Source organism: Labrus bergylta, chromosome 23 (genome assembly GCF_963930695.1).
Source record: "Labrus bergylta chromosome 23, fLabBer1.1, whole genome shotgun sequence".
Classification (NCBI taxonomy): domain Eukaryota; kingdom Metazoa; phylum Chordata; class Actinopteri; order Labriformes; family Labridae; genus Labrus; species Labrus bergylta.
The window spans coordinates 4365138-4388906 of record NC_089217.1 but is presented as its reverse complement, the minus strand read 5'-3'; the positions used below and the strand labels follow the sequence as shown (position 1 = coordinate 4388906).

At 43.4% G+C, this 23769-nt stretch overlaps 1 protein-coding gene across 10 annotated transcripts in view; it reads left to right on the top strand.

The window, feature by feature from the left end:
• magi2a (membrane associated guanylate kinase, WW and PDZ domain containing 2a) overlaps positions 1-23769 on the top strand; it is a 200347-nt gene that overhangs the window by 147441 nt on the left and 29137 nt on the right. For all 10 annotated transcript variants that reach the window (XR_010665123.1, XM_065951168.1, XM_065951167.1 and 7 more), the window contains 4 exons: positions 5728-5785; positions 6919-7040; positions 9665-9847; positions 16056-16739. Coding sequence is in view for 9 of the 10 variants with exons in the window: in XM_065951168.1 (XP_065807240.1) it covers positions 5728-5785; positions 6919-7040; positions 9665-9847; positions 16056-16739 (1047 nt within the window). In the remaining variant the exon portion in view is untranslated. The remainder of the gene's footprint in view (positions 1-5727; positions 5786-6918; positions 7041-9664; positions 9848-16055; positions 16740-23769) is intronic.

Genomic DNA, 23769 nt, shown 5'->3' with positions numbered 1-23769 from the left:
AATGTCTTGGTCTTGTCTTGGTGTTGACTTGGTCTCGATCCCTAAATGTCTTGGTCTTGACTCGGTCTCGATCCCTAAATGTCTTGGTCTTGTCTTGGTGTTGACTTGGTCTCGATCCCTAAATGTCTTGGTCTTGTCTTGGTGTTGACTTGGTCTCAATCCCTAAATGTCTTGGTCTTGACTCGGTCTCGATCCCTAAATGTCTTGGTGTTGACTTGGTCTCGATCCCTTAATGTCTTGGTCTTGACTCGGTCTCGATCCCTAAATGTCTTGGTCTTGACTCGGTCTCGATCCCTAAATGTCTTGGTCTTGACTCGGTCTCAATCCCTAAATGTCTTGGTCTTGACTCGGTCTCGATCCCTAAATGTCTTGGTCTTGTCTTGGTGTTGACTTGGTCTCGATCCCTAAATGTCTTGGTGTTGACTTGGTCTCGATCCCTTAATGTCTTGGTCTTGACTCGGTCTCGATCCCTAAATGTCTTGGTGTTGACTTGGTCTCGATCCCTAAATGTCTTGGTCTTGACTCGGTCTCGATCCCTAAATGTCTTGGTCTTGTCTTGGTGTTGACTTGGTCTCGATCCCTAAATGTCTTGGTCTTGTCTTGGTGTTGACTTGGTCTCGATCCCTAAATGTCTTGGTCTTGACTCGGTCTCGATCCCTAAATGTCTTGGTGTTGACTTGGTCTCGATCCCTAAATGTCTTGGTCTTGACTCGGTCTCGATCCCTAAATGTCTTGGTGTTGACTTGGTCTCGATCCCTTAATGTCTTGGTCTTGACTTGGTCTCGATCCCTAAATGTCTTGGTGTTGACTTGGTCTCGATCCCTAAATGTCTTGGTCTTGACTCGGTCTCGATCCCTAAATGTCTTGGTCTTGACTCGGTCTCGATCCCTAAATGTCTTGGTCTTGACTCGGTCTCGATCCCTTAATGTCTTGGTCTTGTCTTGGTTTTGACTTGGTCTCGATCCCTAAATGTCTTGGTCTTGACTCGGTCTCGATCCCTAAATGTCTTGGTCTTGTCTTGGTGTTGACTTGGTCTCGATCCCTAAATGTCTTGGTGTTGACTTGGTCTCGATCCCTTAATGTCTTGGTCTTGACTCGGTCTCGATCCCTAAATGTCTTGGTGTTGACTTGGTCTCGATCCCTAAATGTCTTGGTCTTGACTCGGTCTCGATCCCTAAATGTCTTGGTCTTGTCTTGGTGTTGACTTGGTCTCGATCCCTAAATGTCTTGGTCTTGTCTTGGTGTTGACTTGGTCTCGATCCCTAAATGTCTTGGTCTTGACTCGGTCTCGATCCCTTAATGTCTTGGTCTTGTCTTGGTTTTGACTTGGTCTCGATCCCTAAATGTCTTGGTCTTGACTCGGTCTCGATCCCTAAATGTCTTGGTCTTGACTCGGTCTCGATCCTTAAATGTCTTGGTGTTGACTCGGTCTCGATCCCTTAATGTCTTGGTCTTGACTCGGTCTCGATCCCTAAATGTCTTAGTGTTGACTTGGTCTCGATCCCTAAATGTCTTGGTCTTGACTCGGTCTCGATCCCTAAATGTCTTGGTCTTGACTCGGTCTCGATCCCTAAATGTCTTGGTCTTTTGTTGGTGTTGACTCGGTCTCGATCCCTTAATGTCTTGGTCTTGACTCGGTCTCGATCCCTAAATGTCTTAGTGTTGACTTGGTCTCGATCCCTAAATGTCTTGGTCTTGACTCGGTCTCGATCCCTAAATGTCTTGGTCTTTTGTTGGTGTTGACTTGGTCTCGATCCCTAAATGTCTTGGTCTTGTCTTGGTGTTGACTTGGTCTCGATCCCTAAATGTCTTGGTGTTGACTTGGTCTCGATCCCTTAATGTCTTGGTCTTGACTCGGTCTCGATCCCTAAATGTCTTGGTGTTGACTTGGTCTCGATCCCTAAATGTCTTGGTCTTGACTCGGTCTCGATCCCTAAATGTCTTGGTGTTGACTTGGTCTCGATCCCTTAATGTCTTGGTCTTGACTCGGTCTCGATCCCTAAATGTCTTGGTGTTGACTTGGTCTCGATCCCTTAATGTCTTGGTCTTGACTTGGTCTCTATTCCTAAATGTCTTGGTCTCAGTACACTCTGGTTTTGGGGGTCTTGGTCTCGGTTAGGGTGGTCTTGACTAGTTGATTCCCATATTGTGTTCTGCTTCGAGTTAACTTCTTGTGCCTTCTTTAATTTTGTTGTCTTTGATCAGAACTGCCCCATGAGGAACCTTTTTTTTTTTTTCTTCGATCTCATTATAAAGAAATAGCAATCATTAGAATGCTTTAATTGACCAATCAGAGCTGAGCACTCAGCACAGCCGTGTAATAAAGCCCGGTCACGGTTTGAAACTGTCTGTGTGTGTTTCTCACAAGCGTGCAGCCGCCGTGTCCTCGGGATCCGGAGGTTTCTTTTGCGCTCCCTCGGGGTCGCTTCCCTCTCTCTGATAAGGAAGCATTTTTCTCTTCTGTTATCTCCGCTCTAATCCAGATTGACTTCACACTGTCGCTAATCAAAACCGGCGTCATTCTTAGCCGAGCTGAACACGCTGTCCCCGAGCTCTGTGCTACATTCAGCTTCAGCAGGAGCCTCTCGCACTGTGTACCAATACTGATCACGCTATAACGCTAAAGCACTACTCTTCATTTGGTCATTTGCTTTACTAGTTGCTCATATCCTGGAAAACAAACTTAGCAGCACCTCCTAGAAATGAAGAAAAGATGTTTTGTGAGAGATGTTGCCGAAGAAAAAGAGGAGAGGGCAACTTTAAAACGGCCGTCCGGCATGACTGATGAGTGTCAGGGGTTTGAAGATCAGCTTTGATCAGTGGAACAAAGGCAGCAGTACAGTCCACATGCAGGAAGAGGCAGAGGGGGGCAGATAAAAAATAAAAAAAACCTCTGCCTCTGCTTTCAAACTGTGTTTTTGAAAAAGTTAGAGGACACTTTGGAAATGCCATGTCAAAGTTTTTCAAAGTCTCCATGTTGGTTTTTCTGTCTAGGTATAATATGCATCATTTAAAAACGTCAACATAGCCGATATTAATAACCTTTTTCTAGTAGAGAGCAAGGTCAGACCCCCTCTGGGTTTGTTGTTCTCAGCTCTATGATCACACGGGTTAAGGTTAGGGTTTGGGTTAGACTTCTATAAGCTGCATTCAGCTTATTTAAGTGTCACTCAAGCCGTTTGCGCATACGCACCATAACATGCCATAACATGCACAGAGATCGTAGTGGTCGCGTGCAGACACAGCGGTCACAGGATATAAACGTCACTCCCCCCCCCTCCTATTGGCTCTAGGTGAATTCTCCGGAGAATATCCTGCAGCGTTCTCACATCAGCCCACTCCGACTTGCTGCAGAAGAATTATTAAGGGGTCTGGCAGGAGAAACTCCAGGTGAAGTCCGAAAGAACAAATTTGGGCTGTTTGCGTTCACATGTACTCCTCAGCTCCTCCTGAGTTTTTCAGGAGATTTCTGCGAGTGTGAAAGCCCTATCAGAGGCTTTGATGTGGGAAGAGAGATGGCCCCGCCCACTACCAGGAGTGCATAACCATAAAAGGGCTTAATAAGCACTTTATAGGCTGTTACTTTTTGTCTCTGTTTTTTTTCTAATACTTCATTAGAAATGTTTTACCAGGTGCTTGTTAACATTTTGTAGAATTTCAAAAACTCTTCTCTTTCCTTTGTGGTAATTTGAAAGGTCAAAAGTAAAGTAAGCAGAAGAGAGAAGAGTAATTCACTGAAAGCCTTTTCCTTATTATCCTGCCGATGAAGTGGTTTAAAGTCATGATTCATTATATTCAACTGTGTTACCTCAAGATATGTTGAAAAACAAATCAAATGGAATCCTTGTTTGGTATCATTGAACACATTTGCTGATTTTATTTTTTTCAGTGTTAACACTAAATCTTCAATCTAAGCTTTGACATTCAGTCTTTCCGTGTGTCAGTCAGACTCTTCCCACGCCATTCAGTAATTGACTGTATTGGTTCTGTTTGTCTGTAAATGCATTCAGTGTTGTAACATTTGCGGCTAAACTGTTAAACACCAGCAGAAACATCTGATGACGGGAAGGTCCAACACCCTCGGGGGAGTTTGGAGCTGTTAAATCTATGCAAAGTTCCTCCATCCAAACATTTACAGCATGCAGAAGATGCCGAACATAAATATTTCACTCCATCAAATTCAGACGCTGAGATCTATCAATATTTGGGTGCAACTTTTTTCTTCTTTTTTTCTCTTCTTTTTTAGAAGAGAGCTGTATTTGATGTGCAGCTTTAAAGAGTAAGTAGCCTCTTTAAATCAGTCACTGTGACAAGCTGCTGCGAAAAACACACAGTCGTGTTTTCATCTCGTGCCTTGTCCCCATCCAACTTTAATGAAGAAAAACAATTTCAGATTATTTCTGAGCCTGCACAGAAAAATCAGCTGTCCCTCTGCGTCACATTTTATTGCACCAACGACTTCCTACTAATTACCAACAGAAGCGATGCTGTACACGAATCCTGTCACAAAGATGTTTAACATACATGTACACTGAAAAATAAATAGGCCCCTCATTTGTGTTTCATGTGTAAGTATATGTGTATGTGTGCAGTACATGATCGTAGTGGGTTATAAATAAAGAATTGAGACTTGGTTTGAATACGCAAATCTGTTGAATTGGAAAACTTGTCTCAGAAAAGTAATTAATGATTCAGTGATATCAGAGAGATCTGTGGTGCAACCGACGGTATCTGTGGGTCTAAAATTAGACGTGCACTGATTGACCAGCTGCTGACCAGAACGTCTGTTCAGCTGTGATCGCTGCTCAGCCGGGGGCTCTCGAGTATTTCTGAGTCTGTGCTGGTCGCAGATTTACAAACATGAAACATGAGTTTTAATGCCACAAAGACACACACACACACACACACACACACACACACACACACACACACACACACACACACAGGACTTCATCAAACAAACGAGAGAGCTGTTTTAAACGCGTCTTTACTTAGAGCCGACAGGTGATAACTACACAACAGGTGACAACGTGTTAACTCTGTTAATTTGTGGGCCAACAATAAAGTAACCCCACAACTGCGTCCGCTACAAACCGCCAGCTGGCAAAACTACCACTCTACAACAGGAGGATGCATTTTTTTATAATGAGATGTGGTTGACATATGTAAATATCTGATGTAAATAAATGGCATCAGGTGTGTTGTTTGTTGTAGATCAGTTGCAACCTGTTTCCTTTTTTTTTCCAAAGTAAAAGCTGTTTGATTCAAGTGGCAAAATTCATACAGTATTCACTTTGTTTTTATTTGTGCACAAATACAATGTGGACAGCAACCTGGAGTCTCCTGGGAATGCAAATATCAGGAGTTTTCATTAGATTTCTGCAAGTGTGAAAGCCCTTTGATGTACGCTCTATATGTCTGCATGTAAGGTAAAAAAAAGTGCAAAACATTTCAAATAAAAACAACTTTTAATCAGCTTTTAATGGAGTCACTCACCTCTCTGACTCTGCAGCTAAATGGGGCATCATTCCAGCAGCATTGTAACCAATAAATAACACCAAATAATGAGTTTTCTTTTAGTGCTGCTTCATGCAACAGCTGTACTTTATCATACCTGAGAAACTAGAATCCTTACTTGCATTAAAAATGATGCTCTGCTGTTATTCTACCATGCCAGATCTATAATTTGCTGCAAGTCTTTTATTCCTTTTTTTGTTTTTTTTGCAGAGCTTCCTTATGGCTGGGAGAAAATCGATGACCCCATTTACGGCAGCTACTATGTCGAGTAAGTCAGAGTGCATCTTTAATATGTAATTGCTTGCTTTTGATACTCAGCGCTGCTGTGTTTTGTTTATCGTATTTATCTGGTGCTGCAGCCAGGTGCGCGGCGGCTCCTTTTGTCTGTGTGTGTGTTTGTTTGTAGGGAGGGGAGACGTTTATTTGTTTGTTGTTTGTCCCTGTTTCTTTGCTGGAACCCTCCCGCTGCATCCACATCTGTAGATTAGCTCACGAGCAGAGATCTGTGTCTCTTTATCTTCCGTACCCACAGCTCCTGCACTCCACTGTCCCCTCTATTGAACTGCGTGTCCCTTCCCACTGCGCCTCAGGACGTAGGGACAGCGTGGGATCTATTTTTAGACGGACAGCGGGGAGTGATTCGGCTTGACTTTGCTTAAGAAAAACCTCTAAAATGACACTTGACTGCTAATAGGCTGCACTCCCCTCTCGAGACGCGTTATTGTCTCGCTTTGTCGTCTTTTACACCCAAAAGAAAGAAGCTTCCAGACCTTGAAATTATGTAACTGTGGTAAAATAAAGTTAAGCTGTTTTGTAATTAGCACCAGTGATACTTGGGTGCTCATTAAAAGATAAGGAGAGCGGGTGGGGGGAGAGGGTGTGTTTATGTGAGAGCACAATGCAGCCTTAAAGAGTGAGGGAAGTATCTAATGACGACTAATTATTTCACTCTGGAAAATTACAGCATTTGTAGCCAATGACGATCTCCCCCACTTGCAAACTAAATTAAGAGCGACGTGGGACTTTAAAGGCAAATCAGTGTTTCATTCGTAGGTTCCCTCCCCGTCACTGATTCACACAATTCAGCTCAGCAGAAGAAGAAGAAGAAGAGCTGAATGCTGTTAGAAAAGCCCAGAATCAGGCGTTTGTTCTTTTTTCTTTTTTCTTTTTTCTTTTTTTTTTACAGAGCAAAGCCATTCTGCGGCTCTGTTACGTAATCTGGGGGACCGAGCGTTTAATTAATCATCACAGCAATAGCTGCTGTAGTGCCAGAATTATTATTTTTTTAGATCTGATCTTTGCTGAGAGGGTGGCTGAGTTAAGTGCAGCAGGGGAGAGTGAAATCTGAAATCTTTCCTGTGTGTGTGTGTTTTTTTCTTTTCTTCATTATTATTATAACAGTCATATAAACAGAAGGACCCAGTTTGAGAACCCCGTCCTCGAGGCTAAAAGGAGACTCCAGCAGCAGCAGCAGATGCAAAACCAGGGTCTGTCCTCACTGCCCCTTCCCACCATCTACAGAGGTAAGAACACCTAACGCGCTAACATCTGGACTAAGCCTACTCTTTTATTATAACAACAAGAGTGCATCGTCATGTTCACATTCTGTCTTTATGTCCTTAGAGATGAAATCATTACAGTGAAAACCAGTCAAAAAAAATGTATTTAGTGTTTTTAAGCTGTTCAGTTTTTGTTCTTGAAAGTCTTTTATGAACTTCAAATGTTGACATTTCTTATTGCAGTTTTTTTAAAGAAAGTAAGACATATACTTAGTAGGAAATAAGTAAAGTTTATTTGGTATAGCACAGAGTGAGGTCACAGGGTGTTTCAAAAAGTATTACCATAACAGTTATAACAACAATAAAATCAGAAACGATGAACCAAAAAATAGTGTTGAAAAATGAAGCCAATGTGGATGCCCAAAAAACGGCAGTTCCTCAAAGTGTCCACTTGGGGCTGGCTTTAAAAAAAAGACCTGGAAGTCCCGTTAACACCCAAATAAAAATGTCCATCATGACAGCAGAATAAACATGTTTAGGTGCAAAGACTCATGTCTGTATCGGCACGCTGTGCAGTTTATTTTTTATGTTTTTGAATGAGTCATCTGTTTTTGATTTAATGAAGGATATGAGATTAATAATAAGGGGCGTGGCTGATCCGACTGACTGGTTGGCGCGTTGTGTCTGTTAGTCAGGAGGCTCCACCTCTTTGCCTGTTACCGGGTTGACCAAAAGTTTGTTTGAGACAGCATTTCCAATATGGCGACCCCCAGCGAAAGGCTTCAAAAGTCTGCTTCAGAAGCCAATGGGTGACGTCACTGAGAGTACGTCCATGTTTAAACAGTCTCACGCAGCATCATGTAGCGAGCTCGAACACAGTTTTGATCGTCTTTACACACAAAGATTTCATAAAAACACTCTTAGATGAACATGGTGAAGAAAATAATTCATGCACACATGTTGCTTGGGTTGCTATGGGAACTTGCATAGAGGGGTTGCAGCGGGGCATGATGATGCATTTTTTCTTGTTGAAAATGACTATGGCAACTGTAGGTTACTGTTTGTCTGTTTACTAAATAAAAGCGTCAGTCAAACAGCAGGAGGAGCAGCAGCGTTGCAGAGAGTCTGATAGAAACACGTGTCGGTTGTATAAATAGTGAAGATGTGGGTTTAAATGTGATTCACTGTTTTGTTTAATGACTGGTTTGTTGCTGCCTGATTCCAGTGCCACCTCTCCAGCAGCAGTAGGATGCTCTACTAGAAAAAAAACAAAAAAAACTGTCTGGACTGGGGAAGTGGAGGTTTGTTGCCATAGTAACGTAGTAGTCCACGAGCTGGGAGCCTGTCTCCGTGGTTACACTCTGTGTACACTCCAGTGAGACTCTCTCTCTCCTCCTTCTCCTCCCTTCTACCTCCTCCCCCTCCTTTTCTCCGTCCAAACTTTTGATGGATTTCAGTGGAGGATGCCAGGCCCTGTTCCACCCTCCCTCGACCCCTCCGTCCCCCCCTGGTTCAGGTGGGCCCGGTGCCCGAGCGCTGCCACAGCCTCGGCGACCTCTCCCGCTCGCCCACTCAGGGTCGCAGGGCGGCCTCTTGCGCTACATCCTGCTCCGCCAACGTCTCCCCGCTGCGGCGCGTTCTGACTCGGCGGATGAACATGTGTCCCCACCAACACCAACACCACAACCAGCAGCAGCAACCACTTCACACCTCCGCCTGCGCTGTGGTACTAGAGCAGCCTGTCTGTAGCCCCGTCTCCCTGTGGCACTTTGTCAGTAAGTAGGCCAAGAGAGACGCAAAGGAGGCCGACTGCCGCTCTCATGGCTGCCCCGCGCTCATTTGACTTACTGTAAGCATGCGAGCTCGCAAAGCAAGCTTCTCCCTCGAGGCAGCCGAGGGATTTATGTGACGAGCGTGTACCATGACATGTCTTATTGGCTGGCATAAGCAGGCAGAGAGTGTAATCACCGACTGTGTGTCTGGACCAGCGACGGCAAACAATGAATGTAAACTAGCACGCCAGCCACGTCTCATCTCCCCGGCTAGGTGGAAAGATTGGAGACTTTGTAAAGTGTGACTAAGCTTGTTGGCTTCGATTCCTCTCATTCCCTGCACAAGGAGCCCCCTTCCTGCAGCTCTCCCTCCTGCAGACATCTCCCAGCATTCCCTCTTCCAGATATCTCCCCCGTTCTTCCCTAACCCTGTTGAACATCTTCTCTTGAGACTTTTCCCTTGATTGACAGCATGTCGTCTGCTGAATTGTTTTTACCGCTTGGGATGGAACTGAAGACCTGCACAACTGATGCTCTCTGCACCCGTTCTGCCCACCAGATCCCAGCATGGGAGGAGAGATGCGGATACAAGTGTAGCAGGGGGGATGTTGGAGTTTTACCTTGCACGAGAGCTATACCATTGAACACCTGCATCTTTGAGCACCACAAACACACCTCTGACCAAATTAACATCAAACCCTGCCAGTGTTCCTGTGGCTACACACTTCTTTTCCTGGATAAGCTTTACCCATGCCCCCACCCTGCGAGCATCACCCCCTGCACCAGCTTCAAGATCCTTTAAAATGTTTGCTGAAAGCCTGTGCAGTATAAGCTTTGATTTTTGCTTAATTTGAGTTGTTTTATCTCCTTTTATAGAGAAGCCGCTGTTCACTCGGGACCCCACACAGCTTAAAGGCAGTTTCCTGTCCACATCACTCCAAAAGAGCAACATGGGGTTTGGCTTCACCATTATCGGAGGCGACGAGCCCGACGAGTTCCTCCAGGTCAAGAGTGTTATCCCCGATGGGCCCGCTGCAGCTGACGGGAAGATGGCCACAGGTAAGCCTCGGGCATGGCTAAAAAAACGCAACCTGCGACTTAAATTCGCAGATTCACAAACGAGCCAAAAAAACCAAACATTTATCTACTTTTATTTATCCAGAAAGTTTCTTTCAGCACCGAGCAGCATGAAAGTAACACAGAGCCACAAGAGGAAACACAGAGGCAATGAAAAACCTTCACTTGTAGCTCAATTGATGAAAACTAAAAAGGCACACAAAGAAACTTTAATTACTTCTTTTTTTAAACGGCAACACTACTCTTGAAGAGTGGCTTGAATGCATTTGTACAGGGTCACACATTTCATCATAGGGTTACTTAAAAAAGCAAAACAAAAAACAAAAATTTAAGTACAGATGATGAATAAATCACTCAAAATGACATGAAAAACATTTCCTAGGAGATTAGTTACTGCTGTATCTAGTCCATGTTTAACCACACACTCGAGCAAATGGGGTTAAGCTCTAGTTTCCAAGGTCCACATTTTCCAGTTTTCACCTTTTTTACCGCAGTGCCGTTCATGCAGAGTCAAATTCATAGCAGCATATTGACAGCATAGATTTCCCAAGTTCATGTGTGTAGCATCCTTGTAGCATGTAGCATCCAACAGCTACATGTGCATGCTCAAAAAGAAATGCACATTTGGCATATGCATACATTGTGTGTGCAGGTGCAACTTCCTAAACTCGCCCTGTGCAGCTTCATATGAGTGTATATGTGTGTGCACAAACTGCAGAGATTTGTTCCTTCCATTTATCATAAAGGAGACTTTATGAGCCCCATAACTCCTGTCTGTGGCCACATGGGGGTGGAACTGCAGCTCACATGCACACAGATACACACACACACACACACACACACACACACACTCTACACACACTGGGACAGGCCAGCTGTATTAAAGGTCAAGGGAATAGAGCTGGATGGTCTCAGCATGCAATGATGCTTCTATCTGTATATGTTGGAGCGAATGTGGAGCTTATAGTGGTCATTTATCATACATAAAGTGAGCTAGTCAGGCGGATATGCTCTGAAGAAAAGTGAGTGTTCTTCTACAAAACACTTTTCAGTCGTTCTATTACATTGCAGCTTTGTTAAGAGACTTATCTCAGAACATTCAGTCGTATAGTAGTGTTGAGTTTTTCTTAAATGTTTTGGTGCAGCAGTCTAAAATAGATCTCTTGATGACTAATAAAGCTTGTCCTGACAATACAGCATATAAAACCTTTTGGGTGTCTCATCCCCTTCCTCTCCCATTCTCTTAGTATTCCCCTCCATCTTTCATGTATTCTTCCCCCAGAAATAACTGACAAATCCCTCTCACATCTCTCCTATCCCGTTTCTATCTCTCTTTTTTCTCCTCGCTCCCACTCCCCCCTTGAGCTCGTCTCCATCTCTATCGCACCCCCCCCCCCCCCCCCCTCCCTACTCCAACTCGCCTGCCAGACTTTGTGTCCTACTTCTGCAGTAGCAGAGCGAGCTCGATCACAGTAGCTCACAGATGAAATCCAGGCCTGCGGAGGTGTGAAATTCCCAATTCCAGATAGATAATTTGTGCCGTTCTCTCCTCGTGACCCCTCCTGGCTGTCTCCTCCACTTGACTAAACAACCAGGGAAACATGTTCTAGCACTTATTCCAAAGATTTTTTGTTAGTTTGATTGCTGATGCTGTTTTGATCAGGCCGGACAGTTTTTCTTTTTCAAATGCGGGTTTTATCAGCTCTGATATTCTGTGATTTTTGTGAAAAACAAAGATTTGAAAACTAGAATTATCTTGAAGTGGAGAGGCTTAGATTTGATGCCAGAGGCAACATTTAATTTGAAATTAAGTGGGTTTGTTTAAACAGTATGTTACAAACTGGAGAGTCTTGCTGCTTCAACACTCATTCAGCAACAAGGCTATTTACACTGAGCTGCATCTATAAGTGTGCTTTATATTCTCATCTGATAGACATTAACATTTTTACTCACACATTGTCATAGTTCATTTAGCAAATAATACCAGACAGTAACACTGCACAAAAACCACACAGTTGATATTATCCCGAAACGTAATATTATTTGTGGATTCCTTAAAGGCTTTATATGCGATTTTTTGATCCAGCAGATGTCGCCCTTGAGCACCAGCATGAAACCAAAACAACTGGCGCTGCATTGTTGTGTTAGCATGCTAATGCTAGCAATCTTTATTATGCTGGTATCTTCACACTGCATGTAAATTTACCTGAAATGAGCGTGATCTAGAAACACAGTTAAGCAGTGAGTACAGTATGTTATTCTTCTTTTCTCTAGTCCCTCAATTAAACAACTTTTATACACGAGGGGAGGAGTCAGCCGGCTGTCCTGGCGATGTAAACAAACTGAAGATAGGACTCGGAAAACTCGGAAAACATCACAGACAGTGGGACTCGGGTGTTACACCCATTGTAGACAGTCATGACTCACAGAGTTATTTTCAGAGGATATACTTGATTTATATTATATTTAAGTGTGAAAAAGTGCATATTAAGCCTTTAAAGATTAGCTTAGCTTTATGATGCTAGTAAAAGTCATTTAAAGGTGTTAGCTTGACATGATTTTAATATTTAAAACTCTGTTTTCTGTTGACATTAGTCGATATCAAAAAGAGTTATTTTTTAGACGGATGTAGAAAAACGATGTAGGCTTTCATTTATTACCACCGACATATCAGGCAGCTAAGTCGAAATGCTAATGATAGCAGGTTTTGTCAGTTCCAGCTATCTAGTTAAGCTAATATTAAGCTAGTTAGCCAGGCATGCTAACAATTTCATCTCACATAATAGTAGAAAAACTCACTTGTTACTTTTTGTAATGTTTTTCACATCCTTATCTAAACCATGACATCACACCATACAGCCGCGTGCCTGCTGCTAAAGCATGTCAAAAAATATCCAAAGCCTGACAGGCCTGACAGTCCCTTACATCATACACTCTCTATCATTCAAGGTGTTTTTTTAGTGTTGTTTGTAAAGTTTTTAGACATTCTCATCATTATCTTAATAACCCCTGCCTGTCTGACGTGACCCTGATGCATTTTGAATGATAAGGTAGCCTTTTTTAGCCTGAGACAAACTCATAAACACATTCTCACACACCAAAAGGCTGCATCCTCCGCTCCCTGCTGAGACTATGAAGCGCTCTGTTACCATGGGGGGTAACAGGGCAGGGCCGGGCAGGACAGGGCAGCAAGGCCGCAGAGACCTTGTGTTCTGTCGACAGAGTCTTGAACACAACCATTAGCTCGTGGATGAATATGTCATGAAGCATATGCAGGGAGGGGACAAAGAAATATGAAGCGGCAGCAGCGTGGGCCTTGGTCTCAGGGAGTGTGGAGTTTACCGTTAAGGTCAGTGTGATTTAGAATATACAATGGACCTACAGGAGACGTAATAATGAATAGAGAGGGCTATTTAGTGGCCATGAGTTTGTTCTTATACTTTTGTTGTCCATGAGTTTATGAAGGGTCATTTTAACCCCAATCTGTATTTTGCTCCTTGGTGTGGGAGCTGTTTTTGAGTTAGAGAGTTAAGAGTACAATGCCACTGGGATCTGATATGTGCTACTCACAGAATTGAAAAATGACTCTTTAAAAACTCAGCATATGTTTCTGTGTGATACAATGAGTGCACTATACATGGCATGATAACTATACAGTAGACAGTGGCTTTGGGGCGGCAGTAGCTCAGTCTGTTGGGACTTGGGTTGGGAATCGGAGGGTCGCCGGCTCAAGTCCCGGCACGGACCAAGTCCGGAAATTGGTCTGGTAGCTTTAGAGGTGCCAGTCCACTTCCTGGGCACTGCTGAGGTGCCCTTGAGCAAGGCACCGAACCCCAAAAAACTGCTCTGGAGCGCTCGCTGTGGGCAGCCCCCCTCTCCATTAATGCATGTCCAGAGGATCCTGTTTGTGCATGTGTGTGTATTTCGGCCCATGTTTGTGTCGCATGTTCATTTAACAGAGTGTGAAACTGAATTTCCCCTCGTGGGATTAATAAAGGATAAATTATTATTATTATTATTATTATTAACGCTCACTCATAGTTAAGACAACACAATATAGTGAGTAAGGTGAGATTGAAACAGCTAACGGCTGCATTTTAATTTCAGCTAAACAAAAGTTCTGCTTTTACTTATTTTTCCTTTGAAATGCTCGATGGTTTTAACATTTCAGTCCTGTAAAGTTACCAATTTAAAAAAAACATGAGCAGTTAAATAAATCCTTGAAGGCACAAGGAAAGTGTTACCTTTGATGTGACTCATGAGTGGACTCTGGATATTTCTAAAGACCCACGAGCCAAAAGGTTGAGAAAAGGTTTGTCAAAGTATTTGTCCACTCCCTCTTCTCATACAAGCGTGCACGGTAAAGTGAGTGGCTATAAGTGACATCATTGTTTTGACATCAAGTTGAAGCTCCTCCTTGGTCATAAAGTATGTGTTCTGCGGACACGTCGAGGCCAGGGCGAGGTCACCAACACCTTCATTTATTTTCTGCCAGTGTGCTAAACTGTCGATTCTGACACCGGCCCCCTCGAGGCAAACGTTGTCAGAGTTTACCCAGATTAATTAAAAAGTCCCTCACGTCACGCTGCCTCAAGGTGTGAGCTGGCTCTCAGACACCTGCTTTCAAAAGAACCTGGAAAGATTTCCTCAGACACAATGAGACAACATTTCAGTGATGTCTTCACTCCCGTTAAACGCTGGCTTTTGTTGCCCAGAGGAGGCAGCAGCTCGGCTCTACTTCAATAATCAAATCAGGAAATCAATGCCATGTTGTTTTAGAAAACGTGTCATTGACTTGGTCATTAGTGCCATTATAGTTTCCTGCTCACGTTTTGTGGGAGAATTGGACAGGATGGAGCTGCTGGTTAGCAAGGTGAGGGCCAATCAGTGAAGCACGCGCTTTGCTTTTTAATGATTAAGGATCTTTGTCTTTCACGATCTCCCTCTGCCAAACACACTCGCGCTCTCAAGCCAGCACAACAACAGTGCCTGCAATTACAAAAGATAATTGTTTTCATTATCAACTCAGGTAATGTTGTTTGTCAGACTTTCAGATGGATCGTGCCTTGTGTTTCCACTCGCCCTGGGTTTTGGTGCCTGCTGAGTAGAGCGCAAACTCTATATTTAGTAATGCAGTCGAGACAAAGATAAGCCTGGCTGTGTGGGAGCATTTAATTGTCAGCTTTTTTTTTATCTACAGTGCTTGTAGTATATCACAGCAAGCAAATAAAACACTAGGGCCCATAAATGGCCAACATTTCAGCCTCTTGTCATCAGCTCTATTTAACACTAGAAAGGCAGATAAGGGACTTATCTCTTTTAATATTTATCCTTAGGAATGGTTTATGGCGCTGTGGAGCTGATTTGGTTCAAGCATAGCCGCAGAGTCCACACATTTACAATCTCATTCAGGGTTTCTCTTTCTGCTTTCATAAGAAAAGTAAATGTGTACTCGTGCAATTACTTCTAAGGTAAAATAATATCTACTACAGCAGCTGCTAGAGAGATCTCAGTCTGAACCCTGTGTGATTTTAAATATGGGAAACAACCATTAATCTGTTTGCATGTCTTCAAGAAGAGCTCTCATGAAATGGGCTTTCTGTACATTATCACAGGTGTCTCCATCACCCATGACGCCCTCCACCTACGTCCTCCAGTGTCATTCTTCCAATTTTCTTTCTGTTATCTCTGCAGCCAACACACTGCCTTCACTGTTCAGCCTGTTTTCCTCTCTCTTATTGGGCAACCAATTGAAACATCAAAGCTGTAATTAGAGACGCAATACAATTTCCTTTCCTGTTAATTTAGACACATTTTATAATCGGAATAAACAAGACCCGTGCCCAAGAGTAAAGGAGCCCTGTAGGTGAACCAAAATGTGTCTGCAATTTGCAAGCAACAATTAAAACATGCCCCGATAGTTTTCTGTGGAGAAAGTCTTATTAACTCATGACGATGGGAAGTGGTGTGTTAAATGCCAACTTTATGAAATAAACAATAATTGGAAATCATTAGTGTTCCTGTGTGGTGGCATTTTGGTAGCACGGTGGTTATTATCTTTATCATAATGGTAGTAATGGGCAGAATCCTTCCCTCTTTCCCGGCTCTGTTTAAAAAATGATTGCACTCCAGAGTTCCTGCCGTTACATCACACCATGATGTTTCTGTCTATCTTAACTCTTACCTGCAGGTGATGTCATCGTCTACATCAATGACGTGTGTGTCCTGGGCACCACCCACGCCGACGTGGTCAAACTGTTCCAGTCCGTTCCAATTGGTCAGAGCGTCACCCTCGTCTTGTGCCGCGGCTACCCGTTGCCCTACGACCCGGAGGAAGCCGGAAACGCCAACAACAACACCACCACCACCATCATCTCCCCGCTGGGCATCATGGAGCAGCGGCCCATCATGGTGAACGGCAGGACTGGCTACGACAACTACCTGGACTATTTATCCCGCACCGCGCGCTACGTCAGCGACCCCAGCCAGGAACAGGTCAACGCCCAGCAGCAGCTGCTCACCCCTCATCCCGGTGACACCCACTTGGACGGCTCGCTTCCTCCCACCACCGGGACCACGCCTCCCGACAGCGTCTCCATGGCATCGTCGGGGGCGACCCAAGGGGAACTGCTTACCCTGACCATGGTGAAGGGAGTGGATGGTTTTGGATTCACCATCGCGGACAGTTCTACGGGCCAGCGGGTCAAACAGGTGCTGGAGCCTCAGGGTTGCCCTGGTCTGTGCGAGGGCGACCTGATTGTGGAGATTAACAAGCAACTGGTGCAGGGATTCACTCACACACAGGTGGTGGAGCTTCTTAAGGAGTGTGCGGTGGGAGCCGAGACCTGCCTTGTGATCCAGAGAGGTGGAACAGGTGAGCAAGAGCGATGGCTGAAGTTGGAGTCGGTTTGAAAGGTTGTTGGCTCAACACGTGTGCTTTTGTATGATTGTCACTAGTCTTGCATCGGCTTGCCTAAACATCTATTTAAGATGTGCAGATGCTTTGATACTGCTTAAAATGCTGGATCATGTCTCAGCAAATATTCCAATCCACTGATATAATACCATGATTTATAAGCCACTTGTTTCAATGGAAATCATTTCAACTTTTCTGCTTCAAAACAGTACACTTCACAGCAAGAAGCACTTTTCTGTCAGTGTGAACACAGAGCTGAGAACAACAAACCCCAGGGAGAGTTTGCATACTAAGCCTTTAAATCTGTGTTTGCTAATGCTTTGGTCAACACAGCAGGTGTAAGGGACTGCAAGTTCAGCTTGTTTGAAGTTGTCTGCTTGTGTTCGGTTTAGCATTCCTATAACGTTTGTTGTTCTTGGGGTTTTCTAACAGGATAGTTAAACGGTGTCAACTGATTCCCATATTCAGGCAACCTAATCTAAAGCTATCACAAAGGGAAAAGGTGGTAATGGAACATCTCTACAGGCTTTGTCACCTCTTTCCCCTGTTTTAGCTGAATGTGCTGGTATCTGTGGTGCGTTCTAAAGGCTGCAGAAACCTATAGTGCAGTCCTGTGGTTTCTCAACAAAAGCTGTCTGATTCATGGCTACTTTCAGGTGCCTTGCCTAGAAACCATTTCCTTTACTCAGGCAGAAAAAAAGAGCTTTTTCTTCTCTTTAGCTAAGTACATCTCTCTCTACTCTCCTCACTGAGCCATGCCTCCTACTGGTCAACGCTACTCTCTGATTGAAGTGAATGCCCTTTGCAGTGATGTGATTTTTTTGTTTTTGTCAAGTCAGTTTCATATGTTTGGCAAATTTTACATTCCCCTTTTTTTCCAGGTAGGACTAAAAGCCCCCAAAATCAAAGCATGTCAGAAGTAGCAGAGCTTTTTTTCGACAAAGAAAAAAACACTGGTAGACTGCAAATGGCTCTAAAGTGCTCTCTACCCTGTGTTTTTCTGAATGTGTGGCCCTCTGACAATCATAATTATGCACTGCACTCGGTCGTGAGTCACGCACAGGGGTTGTGATTTTCGGAACAACAGGTAACATTTCTGCTCTGAGAGTGTGTTTAAGTATGTGGAAATGTCTGTGTTGGCTCGTGAAAAGGCTAAAAAGTTCAGAAATCCTCCTTAAAATTTAAATTCAAAAGAAATGAGAAAGACTGCCTGTCCTGTCTTCTTTAATGTGTCCGTGGCTTGAATGACAGATGTTTTGTGTGATGGTGCTGTGATCTGCTTCTTCTTATTTAATGGTGGAAGACGTAGTGCAGCATATGCTAGCAATGAATCAGCCAAAGCTTCGATGTTGTAGATTAAAACGTTGGATTTTAATTGAATCTAGAACAGCAATGGTGGCTCTTCATCAACCCCACAGATAGGATCTGTCTGTGAAACCTTGTTGCTAAATGTTGTTAACAATTCCCCTATCTTTGAGTTTTCGGCCGTCCTTGATTTATCCTGGCATCCTGTTAATGATGACACATGAACTTTAGCACTCACTCTTAGTTCCCAGCCAAGCCAGCTGCAATTGGGAACCAATGATACGTTTGCTTTTGTGTGGGACCAATTTGTAGTTCTGTGTTTTGCCTCTTTGTGTTGTGTAATGTCACTTACGAGTCATAATGCCAATGCCTGCTGCCCCAGACACCACTGAGACTTCCCAACAAAGGTCAGCAGCATCCTCTGAATAGATTTACGGCCCTTTCTTACTTTATTACGCTGCCCATGTTTCAAATGCCAACAAACAGGACAGTGTACAACATCAGATTCTCGTTGAAATTAGCAACTTTTCCAATCCCCTCCAAAAAGAGGACACTTAATATTTTATAACCACTCCCTTTAAAACACCAACAGCAAACCCAAAACACACAAAAAAAAACACATGGGAGAGGTCAAAATGTGTACCACGGTCTCAAGAACATCCGGTCTGTCAATACACAAACACAAAACCACAATTAATGTCCCCCATCCGCATGCTAAGCTAATGGTGGGGCCCTCCAACCATCTGCCTGTTTTCTTCACTTGCGAAGGTCGAATCAAGCGCTCCCATTAAAACAGCAGCCTGTTAGCCTGCGGAGAAAATGACAGCTTCATTTTCATTACATTTTTCATCTGATTATTCCAAAATTGGATATGGCTCGGCTACGCTTCACAACAATACACCGGGGTGCCGTGTCACATCTGTTAGAGCTGCTTTCCGTTGACATGACAAGCTGTGGGTGCTAGAGGTGGGGGGGGGGGAATAGTCTGTGCGTCCCAGTTTGAGCTTAAGGTTTCATGACGGCATATTGAAAACGTATGTGTAGAATTGACCTAAGACTTGAGTTGGGTTATTCATTCATTGAGAGTGTTGATTTGTGATTAAACAGGAAATACACAATCGTACTTTTTGCTAATTAAGATACATGACTTCAGACTCTCTTTGGAGAAAAAGGGCAAAATAAAATCTCTTTGAAATCTTTGACGATGTAGAGATGTAGACAAACTGCGAGAGTTGCGGGGTCAGAGGTCAGGGAAGAGGTATGTGGTCGTGCTAATTCAAAGTGGCTTGTCGACAGGAAATGCCTAAATATAGCGCAGTTACATTGTCAGCAATTGTTCGGGTGGATTTTGTTAAAATTTGCTAAACTAGTGCAGTGCCCGTTCAGAATGTGGGACTTTGGTTGTTGTGAACATTTCGGTTTCTCCAAACAATTCCCAACTCCCTTCATACTTGAGACTCCAAGCGTCGGCTGTGAGATTTTAGATCGAGCCGCTTCTCTCTTCCCCACCCAACTTCCTGAGAGAAACCAGCTCCAAGCGTTTAGCCGAGCTATTACCCAACGTAATAAAACTGTCACCATGCTGCTGAAATGATGTTCCACCACTTAACAACACGATTTGCCCCGCTGCCTTGGACCACTGGACTCTGGCCACGAAATCTAATTGAACTGGCTGTTTCTCTTGTTAAGGGCTTGTGGCACCAGCCAGTTCAGCAGAGTGATAGAGGCAACCAACTGATATCAAACACCGAACAACTGTCACGCTTCCGTCTCTGGCACACACTCCGAATATTTGCCAGTTCAGGGGGGGGAGCACACAGCTCATCACTTTCAATGAAAACACAGTCTGAAGCAGAGGATTTAACAAGCACCGGGAGCTGACGAAGATTAGAAGTATGCCAGTGTGCACATTTCTGCATGAATGAACTTTTTGGAATGACTATCCCCTTTATTCTGCAGACAGAGCTAGCACCTCTCTGTATCTGGTCTCAGTGAGAGAACACACACAAAAGTCTGAACTTCCACAGTTCACCAACAAAGTTCTAGCTATTTATGGCTCTGGCTCTACGCTGATGACACACTAATCTCCAACCTCAGAGATCACAAATAACTGGAAGGAGCACAGATGGGCTTCATCAATAATTACGAGTATTTCTATCCCTCTCTCTCTGTCACACCCACAGACAGAAAGACCAAGAAAAAAGATGGAGAAGTTCAGTAATTCAGAAGTGATATGAATCATGTGAAAGGAGTAAACTGCAGGGTGTTAAATAAAAATAGAGTGTCAACAAGTTGTAGTCGCTGTTCAGCAAGGCTTGATGTTGTCATGGACACAGGAGCAAGCAAATATATGTGGGCATGAATTATTACAATGCAGAGATAACATGTAGCTTTGTTGTAGTAGACAAATCACAGTGAATAAAAAGAGGAAGACACGAGGAAGCTGCGGGCTAAGTGGGAGCCTGGGGCAGACTTACACATATTTTTAGGAAAGGAAAACCTAAACTTTTTGTACAACTCAGTCAGTTAATGGATTGGTAAGTTTGGTGTTTCAGCTCTATGGTAATAAAGTTTGCTTCATCTGATGCTTCAGCGTTGCTTTGCGCTCATTTGATTTCTTCGGTAGTGAGAAATAATCATTAAGTAGCCTGTCAGACCTTTGATAATAGTTAATGGAGAACTTTTCTTTTGAATCAAGAGTTGTCAGCCTCTTTTAGACTCGATGTTATAAGCTTTGTTTTACCAGTGGTGGTATAGATTTCATTACAACAGGTAAGAAATCACAGGGGTTTTTTTTAGTCTATTTACGTCCCCTGTTGGATGTGCCTTGGCCCCCAAAGATCTTGTCATCAAAGCAAGACATTGAAGTGAGCAGACCACCGAGTCACTATCTGAACAGTGAGCCATTTATGACGAGCAAACCATCCAGCAAATGAAGCGCCATCAGCTTCAAGAGCCCACACTCAAACACACTTAGGATATTTATCCATCCCTTCAATTTAAGATTGACTTCAAAGCCATTTTTGCCCAACAAATGGGCAAATGTCTCTCATCACCAGTAATTATTGTGTCTTTGTGTGTGTCAGTGGCTGCATATGTATGTGTGCATGTGTGTGTCTGTGTGCATGGCAGACAGCCTCATTAGCGGCTATCTCGACCATTAGCAGGCGTCTGTGTCCTCGCTGCAACACCAGCAGAGACCCAGGGCTGTAATTAGCTGAGGAGCTCGTTCACGTGTACTCTCGCTCGGCCATTTAGCTTCTTCTATCTTGCCGCATTACCACCTTGCCCACACACTCGTGCAAACTCTGCACCGTATGGTTTGATTCACACAGGTTGTGCACACACCTACACGACAGCCAGGCAGGCACACACTACCATGGTCTTACTCGTAAACATCCCAAAGCTGCCTTCTGCAAACAAGCCCCCCTCCACACACACACACACTTATGTAAACTCTATTTTGTAGTAATGTCTTAGGTAATTTGCGCATTATGAATCAGCTGTCTGTGCGGACCTTTCACCTCGGATTGGTCGTGTGCACACTGATGACCAGAGGCCGTTTTAAGAACCAAGAGAAGATAGGTGGAGAAACGAAACAGAAAGAAGGAGGGTTTGATTCAGTGAGCCTCCTCAAGCCTCCTGGGGAATCAGTGTGTAACTAGACAGTGATTCATTGCTTGTGTGTGTGTGTAAGATAGAATAGTTGGAAACAAAAGAGAGGAAGAAAAAGGGAGGACGAGAGAGAGAGAGCCGGGGAGTGATGAGTTCGGCTCTCTGCCAGTAGATCGCAGACTGTCGGCCGTGTTCACACTTACAGCTCTGTCCCCGCCAGCTCCAAACCCGCCAGGGATCAATATCTCCGTCCGGTTGTTCCTGGGAAGAGAGCCAAGCTTCTTTGTGCAGGACGGCAGGATTATTTGGGATTAGATTACAGCAGGGATAGAAAGGGTTAAACACAGTCAATTTAGATAACGGAGGCAAAAGGCTCCAGGAATGCAACTCATTTTCATTTTCATTTTCGATTCATCTGTGGATTATTATCAAGATAAATTCACTTTTAACATATCTAAAAATTATAAAATGATGCGTTAAAATATTGGTATTTTCTTTTGTCTAACCAACTGTCAGAAAAAAAAAGAAGCTTCTTATGTTTTGTTAAAATGTAAAGAAACGATAGGCAGCAAGTTTCTCACTTTTTTAAAGTGGGAACCACTGACTGTTCATATGGACAGCATGTCTCTGCCTCCATGGGGTATTTTGAAGCCAAAATACCCTACGACCCACGCTGTCATATTGGACTGGTGACGTCATTTGGAACCACAGAATCGGCGCCACACACCCTTTACACTAACTGAAACACACATTAGTCGTATCGTACACTCATATTTGAGTTCTAATGTTTTGAGATTTGTTTCCCAGTGATAGCCGGAGCATGGTCAGTAATCTTTCATTGTCTTGAGCTTGATATTCTGCATATTCAACTGCACACCTTTTTCAATCATGACTTTAGCATTATGCAGCTAGACTGAAAGAATATGAAGCGGCTGATTCAATAGGAGTGAACAGAATCAGTTTTCTGCTGTGTGTGTTGTGTGAAGCTGCCAGCCTCCCTCATGAGATAAAGATATTCATAAAGAGCTGAAAGATTCAGCACGCTGTTATTCATTCTAGAGTCATCACTGTCTCATTTGAATAATTGAAGGGCTAGCATTAGCCTCTCATTGTGAAATTAAAGAGATCTGTGTTTTTGAATGGGGTAACAAATGTAGCCGTGTGTGTGTGAGTGTGTGCGCTTTGTTTGTCGTGTCGCCCACGCAGAGTGTTTTTTAATTGAATCACATTTCTGTTAAATCAGTAAATGAGTGTCGTCCTATTTTTTTGTTCAGGACAATCCCATGGAGGTGGTTAATTCATGATTTGAGGCGATAATCAAACTTGAAAATCTGAGTTTTATAACTTTTTGGTACAAGATGAAAGAGTCGGATCAAACCGGCTCCATTTGTTGCCACAGGAACTCGGACTCAGAAAAGGCTGTGTGGAAACAATTCCCAGTTCAGATCTCTTTAATTGGAAGTTTTGGGGACAGAAATAAAAAACCAGACACTTTTTACTCATGGGTACCTGAAGCAGTGCCTCATGAGGATGAGGTGAAACAGGTCTGCATTGATACACAATCTATGGATTCAGGGACCATTTTACATTCTCAATTTAGAGCATGAAAAAGTGAGATTACCTTCCTTTATTCCCGCTGTTTTATCTGCCTTTTAAGTTAATTTAGACATCACCTTATTCCTAATAAATGAACTCAATAAGATCCTCAAAACATTCAATTATTTTCATTTGTTCATACTAGGTGCTGTCATGCTAGTCAGGGTCATTTCTTCAGGTAATGTGGGGTTCATGATGTAGCTGAATGTGTGTTTGATACAGTTCTGCAAAGGAGACTTTTTTTGTGTGAGTAATATGTACCAATAAGGACTCAAGGAGGATATACAGTGCTTACATGAGCAATAATTACCTTTTAGTAGACTATTGTAATGTGTTTTTTTGTTTTTAGTTTGTTCTGTCCTGGCTCTCTATCTTCCCACAAGGGCAGTACAGTTGAGATTCTTTGATGCATGACTAAAAGATGCCACTTACAGAAGAACAGGACACCAGTTAGCTTAAATTTGACACTATG